This window comes from Chanos chanos, chromosome 5, assembly GCF_902362185.1.
Source record: "Chanos chanos chromosome 5, fChaCha1.1, whole genome shotgun sequence".
Classification (NCBI taxonomy): Eukaryota; Metazoa; Chordata; class Actinopteri; order Gonorynchiformes; family Chanidae; genus Chanos; species Chanos chanos.
Genome location: NC_044499.1, coordinates 49,456,750 through 49,465,814, shown reverse-complemented (window position 1 = coordinate 49,465,814; position 9,065 = coordinate 49,456,750). Strand labels below are relative to the sequence as shown.

General features: G+C 42.0%; 1 protein-coding gene across 1 annotated transcript in view; it reads right to left on the bottom strand.

Moving 5' to 3' along the window:
• cacna1g (calcium channel, voltage-dependent, T type, alpha 1G subunit) overlaps positions 1-9,065 on the bottom strand; it is a 176,003-nt gene that overhangs the window by 107,691 nt on the left and 59,247 nt on the right. Inside the window, 1 exon segment of the mRNA XM_030773184.1 lies at positions 1,079-1,190. Coding sequence (XP_030629044.1) covers positions 1,079-1,190 — 112 coding nt within the window.

The following is a 9,065-nucleotide window of genomic DNA, read 5'->3' as shown; positions in this document are numbered from 1 at the left end:
AGACGCGGTTTGTTTCACGTCAGCGCGAGGCTCATTGTGTGACTACGGTGTTTGATCACAGTGCCTCACTGTGTCAGTATGTTAAAGCTATATTCCAAACATCCATTTTCACTGTGCAATAATACTCTTGGAGGCTAAGCCTATGAAAAGGCTTAAGAAAACCCCTACATCTTCAGTCATGACGTTCAGATAGACAGAAAGAGAAAAAAGGGGGAAGGGGGGGGGGGTCATTTTTAAGTAAATCACTCATCAGTCATATAAAGCAAAAATGAATGTCAGAGTGATCTGAAACTGAGCTGTCTTGCCAAGTAATAGGGAGGAAACTGGTTATTACAACATTATTTTCACAGGTCACTGCTCCTTCAGAATGCTGTCTCGCACACAAATTCTTTTTCTCTCTGCCTTAACTGGCTATGCTAATTTGAAGTTTAAGCTGATGATGAAACTAGAAGATAATACTAGAAGTTCACATTATGGCTGGTGGGACAAACACTGAAAGATACACTAGATTTCAGTGATCTGGAAAAAATAAACTGATATTATAATATCTGATTGTCATTCATTTTTTCAGCCTGAGATGCTGCTTGGGTGTTTTGTAGCAGTAGCTGGCATACAAAATCCCTCCACACCTGTTTAGAGCCAAATCAGCACTCGCCTCTAAGACCTCGCATTAAACAAGTCAAACCAGCATTCACCTCTGAGATCTCACATCAAACCAGTCAAACCAGCATTCACCTCTAAGGCCTGGCATCAAACCAGTCAAACCAGCATTCACCTCTAAGATCTGGTATGGAAACCAGTCAAACCAGCATTCACCTCTAAGATCTGGCATCAAACCAGCATTCACCTCTAAGATCTGGCAACAAACCAGTCAAACCAGCTTTCACCTCTAAGATCTCACATCTAACCGGTGCTCACCTCACATCAAACCAGCGAAATCAGCACTCAAATATGAAATCTCGCATCAAACAAGTTAAATCTCCACTCACCTCTAAAATCTGTCATCAAACCAGCCCAACCAGTAAAACCAGTACTCACCTCTAAGATCTCACATCAAACCAGTAAAACCAGTACTCACCTCTAAGATCTCGCATCGCTCCGAGCTGCAGTTGCTGTCCTCACAGGGGTGAAACATTCCCAACGTGACGCAGTTCAGCAGGATAACAAGCATGCTAGCACGCTCAAACCATGTGAAGAACAGGAGTTAAGGAACATAGAGCAGAGAAACACATCAGATTCATAACTTACATTACATAGAGCAGAGAAACACATTACACTTCTACCAGCTACATTTCCTGCATCTACATTTCTGCATTTTCTGTATCTACCTGTATTTTTGTGTCTACAACACATGCACTCTCACAATAACCAGTAAGTAACAAGATAAGCACTTTGTGATTCTTTGTGATTTTTCCATACTGTTTGTGGGTGAGAATAAGACATGGTTGTGCAACTGTTTATCTTGTGTAAATACTTAGAAAGGTTAAATTAGGGGAGATTAAGGTTCAATCAAAAGTCTAAATGCTGCCCCTACAGACACTGTCCAAGTTCCTGGATTGTCCAGTTCTCCCCAGGAGAACTCAACAAAGTGAACTCTACCAATATAATCAATGAAACAGGTGCATGAAACAGGAGACCCAGACAACAGCTGAGTTAACAGACATATCAACCGCTAATGTTATTAAGCAAGTTTCTTTTTCTTTTTCTTCTTCTTCTTTTTTTGGGTTAAAAGTGCAGACAGAGCACCCCTGTTAAATGTGTTACAGGGGGGAAAAAAACCTGTGATTTTGCCATTAGGGATGTCATTATTTCTCTTGATTTACTTCTGGGAACAAATGACTCCTACCACTTTTATTCTTTTAGAGAGCTGTTGGTTATTGATCACCAGGCCAAAAGTGTGGCAAGTCTCCAGCAGGCAAAACAGCAACGCGGGGTCACACACACACGCGCGCATTTAAATGGAAATTAAATACGCGAATGCTAATTCTCCGGTAGGGTGCTGTCTGAGTAACAGCAACAGCAGCAGACAAAGGCACGACTCGTTTTTCTCCATTACTGACAACAGGAATACCAAAGGGACACAATTAAAGCACCAAAGTATGAGATGAGAGGACACAGCCATAAAAACAGCAAAGTTCTAACAGAGAAAAAGAACTCGTTTCAGAGTGTCTGCCCTCGGAGACGTACGACACGGCCATGAGCCACACCGTGTCTGTCTGGCAGCGCAGCCGAACACGCAGATGACGCAGCACAGAGGCGACGTTAATGAACACGGCCACAACGTGAACTTAGAGAAGCTGTGCACACTTCCAACGTGAAGCTAGATTTCTTGCTCCTCATTGTGACAAAAAAAAACCAAAACATTGTTTGTTTTTTTTTTGTACTTTGTTTCTCCACCTCTGGCTTTCTCCTCCTTCGAAGAACGGGGAGAGCGGTCGTAAGAAATATGAACTTAGCACAGAATGTAGAGGGGGAAGACCTTAAATACGATGTTTTTTTTATATATCTTGCTCGCCAGATGGGCCTGCCAGTGACTTGACATTTATTCTTCAGTTACTGTACCAAACCGAGGGGTTTCTCCTATGGAACGGCTGAGCTGTGGACCTCTAATGTATTCTTCATGAATAATGTAAATAGACAGAACATGTCTCATTCCTCCGCGGTGCAGGAGAAGACTAATTACAGGCTGCTAACTGGCCTCAGGACCTCATTGATCTCTAGACTTGATAGAGAAGGCTCGGTTTGGAAGAGAGTGGCCAGAGACAGATACAGAGAGTGGATCTGTAGGCAGAATCTAAGACAGGTTCTGTAGAGTTTCATAAGGTGTTTGGGGAAAACTGAGCTAGTTCGCCTTGAAATAACCTGAAAAAAAAAATATATATATACACATGGCTGAACATTGAAAGTGTATATGTGCTTTCTTGATGCTGAATTTGTTAAATGTCTTCCCTTGTAAGTTAAACATTCAACATTTATGTACACAGTCAATAATTTGCCAATAGGATTATGGTTATCAGTCAAAGCACAAGAAATTTCAACTATCTGTTATTGAAAAGTGATGGGTTCACAATGGTTGTTAATAAAAGAAAGGGACATTTTTCTCCTTCCCCCGGTCTTTGGAAGGTAATGTCGTCTTTTCAAATGTCATCAGTTCAAATATATGTTCTGGAACATTCTGTCAGAATCTCGGCTTCAACCATCTTGTTCCTTGATGTACCTCAAGCACACGCACATGCACACACACACACACACACACACTCACACACTCATGTCTCCTCACGTGGACTCCCCCTGCCCTTGCAGCTCCGGCATGACAGAGGAGTGTAGGTGGAATTCACTCAGGAGTGACAGGAGGATCAAAACCTCATCAACACCTCCTGCTTTATTTGAATGCAGCCAAAATTCCCTTTAGGGGTGGAGGGGGTCTCTCCATGCTCCAAAAACCCATTCTCTCTGCTTTAACGAGGCCAAAACCAAACCTTTGGCTGTCTATCAGTATTTACTTATTTATTTGTTTGTTTGTCTATGCATTTTGCTACCTCACAACACCCCTCTCTACTTTGTTTAGAGGCTGATTCAGCAAACTTATAATGGAAACGCTGTACAGCTATGACTTACTCGTAGTGTATATCTAATGGGAATGACCGACTCATTGGGCAACAGGCAAAGTTTCCTCTGGGTAGTTGAAGGTGGTAGTTGTTTTAATGTTGCAAAATGCATACGTGGCAGCACATTGCATGGCTGTTTTTCAGAGCGGAGGTTTCTGCATAATGTCCTCATAAAGCACGTACACTGCTGTACGAACGGTATGAATCGAGAATCCTTGAGAGTCAGTAATAAGGCGACTTTACAGAGAGAAACAAATAATTCTTTATGAACTGCATTATTTTATGAGAACCATTTTATCTCTTGGGAACATGCCACAACATTCTCTCTCTCTCCCTCTCTCTCAGTCCTCTTCATTGTCTTTGCTTCTCCATATCTCTTTCTCTCTCTGTTTCTTTTTTTTCTATGTCTCTCCTTCCATCTCTCTGTCTTTCTCTTCCTCTCTCTGTCTCTCTCTTTCTGGCTATATCTCTTTCTGTCTCACTCTCTGTCTCTCCCTCCCTCTCTCTCTCTCTCCCTCTCTTTGTCTCTCTCTCTCTCTCTCTCTCTGGCCACAGGCCTACCTCTCTCTCTCTCTCTCTTTGAGTTATATGTGTGTGTGTTCACCCTCCCTCTCCCTGTTGCCTTGTTTTCTCTTCTGTCCCCTGTAGGCTCTGGGGAGCTGAGGTGGAGCAGTGCCTAATGGCAGCCTCTTCATACGACTGGTGTTTAATTTAGAGCTCTTGGCAGTGGTGCCGTTTCACCTCGGGCTCCAGTTCTCTCTGTCTGTGTTTCATGTGTCCTGACATGGTCCTGGACTAGACTAACACCGTGTTAAATCCTCACACGGTGGGGTGGCACAGTCTCTGACACTGGCCAGGATAAATCATACAGTTCACAGTGCTCACGTTACGCTCCACTATATGGCTAGACAAGGTTGGAATCTCAGAGGAAAGAGAAAGAGTGGTACTCAGGTATTGTGCTATGGCATCACATGCTAATATGGTAATATGCTTGAGGAAGACTTGAAAAGTTATGGTAATAGGCTCAAGAAGATTGGTCCAATAGAGACTTGTGCGACAATCACGACATCATCTCCCCATGAAATCCTCACTGTATACATAGCCTTTATTTTGCTCTTTAGAGATCAACATTTTAGGTTTGTGCTATTGTCTGGGGCACAGTTAAATGACTGGGCTACTCACACAAAAAATACAGATGTAATTAGTCAGGGTACAGAGCATAAGTCATGACATATTCATGAGCCTTTGAAATGAAAAAAAAAAAAAAAGAAAAAGAAAAAAGGTGACTACACCAACCTCACCCAAAACCACAACCATTGATATGTCCACATAACCTTCTTTAGAGCATGATTAAATTAAATCAAATATTGACATTTCTTAAAAAAAAAAAAAAGTCAATCTTTGACATTTGTTTCATGAGCCCAGGTGGCTTATGCAGTGGGTAGAAATTCCGTCATGTTAATTTCCAAATTTCCAGTTTCATTATCATACCATTATGAGTCAGCTCAACCCAGATTCAGGACTTCACAAATGCAACATGCGCAGTATCAAACGTAGATTACGAAGGTTTCAGAATAAGGTCCAACAGGTTCATCGCTAATGCTAACTTAGCCAGCCCGTGTCAGCTAGCATAGCATGGTAGCCAAGCTAACATTGCTGTCAAGAAATCCACTAGATTGGATTGTGAGGTCCAAGGCCAGGTATTAGTGAGTTATTCAGTCAGCAAGAATGCATTTCACTTTGTACAACTACATTTTTAAATACACAATTGTGAAAACTAGTCTGAATTGTGAAGGACATTTTCACTGTTCAACAACTGGTGAGTAATCACTGTAATGAGGAGTTTAGCTTAGCATCACACGGAATCGAGCGAACAATGAGATTTTTGACTTAGCATTGCACAGAATCGACCGAACAATGAGATTTTTGACTTAGTGACAGTCTGCACGGTGCACCCAGCCAGAGGTGCAGAGTGAGATAACGTTTTTGTGACAGATGTTTCATGTTTTGGGTCACATTGCCGTTAGGGCTCATTTTCTAACAACTGACCCATTCGCTCACTGTGTATTATCCTTCATTTACTGAAACCTATTTTCACAAATTTCACCTACCAGACAGGTTTTAAAAACATAAAAACGCTTTTCTTAATGATAAGCTGTGGGATCAGACTGGTTCGAGCAGGTCATGAAGCAGTGTGTAGCTTCATGCCTGCTTGGGTTAATTATTAAATGGTTAAAATTATTCAGAAAATTACAAAATAATTCAGCATATGGTACATTTTGAGAGGAACGTTCCCAGAGCGAGCTCTCGGTGTCATCCGCACCAACTGGCACACATGGAGAAGTGATATGACAGACTGACTTTAGTCAATATTTCATGAGATCTCTCTCTCTCTCTCTCTTTCTCTCTCTCTCTCCCTCCCTCTGTCTCTCTCTCTGTTTCTTTTTTCTCTTCCTCTCTCTCCCTTTTTCTCTACCTCTCTGTTTCTCTCTCTCTCTCTCTCTCTCTCTCTCTCTCCCTCTCTCTCTGACATGACATATTCTTACTTTCTCCCCCTTCCTTATCAAACAAGTTTCTTTCTGTCAATCTCTCGCAGAGAGTGGGTGTGAAATTGCCAAGAGAAGAAGAATGAAAGTAAGAGAGAAGCAAGAGCTTTGAGGAGTTTGGAAAGAGAAGACGAGAGGTCTGTGGGGAACATGCACATTTTCATACCTTCACAAAACTAAGTGTTGTGTTTCTCTCTCTCTCTCTCTCTCTCTCTCTCTCTCTCTATATATATATATATATAAATTGTGCTTTGCAGAGTTAGCTTCAGTGCTTTAGGAGTGCATGCAAAAATTTCAGAGCAATGAAAAGACAGACCTCAGCAGCTAAAACCAGGTAAAGTATTGTCAGTGATGTCAGCATTTAAGACAGCAGACAACATTCCACACAACCAAAATTAAGTAAAAACTAAGGAAAAAAAAGGGGGGGGGGTGGATAGCTGCTAATTGTCTGAAATATAGTCTGCTGGGTATTTTAGATTAAATTTCATTAATTGGCTTTTGTCCTGTCTGACACAGAAACAGGGGGATGAAACAACAAAACAAGACAAAACAAAACTGGAACTGCTCAGCTGAATATTCTGAGATGAAAACTGAAATTTCCTGCCGGTAAAAGTAGAACACAAGCATTATGTGTTTACTGGAACACTGCAGAATCGTTTAATCTTTTCTATATGCATAATAGAAGCCTGTGCCTGAAAGGCTCGGTTCAGTGTGCTGAAATGTTTCTAGTGTCACAAAATACGGGTTCTTCCTTTTATCATCCAGATACAGCTGTGAAGCTCACAGACAGACTTAAATAATAAAAAAAAAGACTTCTCCGATTGGATTCAACACAGACTGTTTCATTTGTGAAAAGTTCACTTTATTCCTAAGTGGAGACTCTCTTAAAAACGTGTTTGATGAGGTTCTGTAGCCAAAGCTGCTGCTCTTCCAAACCACATGATGATAACAAGCTAGTGCAAGACAGAAAACTCTCTCACTGAGAAACAAAAAACAAAACAAAACAACAACAAAAAGCCCAGTTAAGTTACAGAACTGAAAGGCACTTTCAAAGCCATATGGCCAATTCCGTTCCGGAATCCTGCTGGTTTTCATATCAACCAAACGCCGTGGATCCTGATTGGCTGGGGAGAAAGCACACCTGTTCACTCAGGTGAAAGTCAGCCTCTAACTACAAAGCGATGGTTCAAACCAGGACGGCCTCAGACCTCAGGGATCGGATTCGACGAACCGCTCTGTGATCAACAACATATAGAATTTTTATCCGGCATTCTCACCTCAGAGTGAGTGCTTGTAAGTGACTATTCCCTATCCATGGAGGGGAAGGGGGCTTGTCCTTAAGCCAAGGTAGCGGTGTTGCAAAGGTACAGTAAGGCTGGACATTGGTAGTACTTTCCTGATATGATCATGGGCTGTCTGTGCTCTCTCCTTCACACATGGAGAAGCATCTTCCAGTGAGCAGAAAGGAGCAGACATCAGCAGTGTGAAAAACCACGTTCCTCTACGGACTCTCAGCCACAGAGCTCAACTGAGGATAGTTGACTTTCAAAGTCAGGAAACTCACGTTAAGAAACACACACAGACACACACACAGCACAGCACAGCACAGCACATTTTCCGACTGTATCTTGCCTAACAGGCACGTGTGCAGATGCAACACACTGTTAAAAAAGAACCCTGCCTTTAAAGTCTCTAGACGCTACAATTTTCAAACACCGCATATATAAAACCATGACAATTCATAGCAGCCAACATGTTCAAGAATAAAAGATTAAAAGATATGTATAAATAAAAGTTGAGAGGGAAAGCATGAGAGATCAGTTTTAATATGCATATGACGCCTCGTGACCTACATACCGTAAAAATTAAAGCAGTAACTTTACTCCAGTACTATGCAAATCAGTTGTATTGACTCAAGCGAAATGTTAGTCTAAGTCAACTCATGTCGAGTTTGAGTTTGCACAAACTGAGTTTGAGTTAAAAATACTTTTTTTTTTTTTTTTTGGCTCAATCAAAGCAGGAATGTTTCATAATTAACTCCAGCTACAAGTTAACCATTACAATTTCACAGTGTGCACGATGCCTCTCGGCCGACGGCATTGCCTTGACATGGGTTAATTTACTCATCAAAGTGTACCACCAGTAAAAGCACAATCTGAGATCACGCTTCCAACGCGACTGCCACAAACACTTGAGTGCTTAACGCTGACCCTGGGCCATAGGGGATCTCTTGGCTCTCCGATTCTAGGGCATTTGAGCTCAAACGCCAACGATTTTCTGTCGCGCTGCATTAGGTCGTTCACTCGCTCAATTAGGGCCTTGTTTTTTGGCCCTGTAGTGTCTCACTGCGTCTCTCACTTGGCGTCCGTCTGTCTCTCTCGCCTCCGAGGGGCCGCGTCCGCTCAGAGCCGTCAAGAACGATTGAGACGCTCATATGAAGTTCTCCCTTCCAAATCCATCCCACCTTCCTCCTCAGATGTCACGCGTAATGTTCAGCGTCGAAAGTCACTCAATGTTAAAGCATTATTAAGTGTCGGGAGGAAATGAATGTGCTCAAACGTGCTGCTCCTTAAGCTGAAATGACTGATCTGTCTCTAGACGCAAGTATAATCTGCTCTCAGGATGTTTGTGAAATAGTTATGACATGTATGTTTACAATGTATTGTTTATATATTGGAGAAGAGAGAGTGTCAGGTTGCAGTGTATGTAGATGAAAAGCTCACACTCACACTCACAATCACATAAACACACACACACACACATATCCAAAAACATGCATGTACATACACAGACACGCACACACGTGCACACACACACACACACACACACACACAGTTATGATCTGATTTCATAAAGGGAATAGACCAAATAGGCGGTTTTTGTCAGTTTTTGTGAGCCTCTGTAAAGGTGC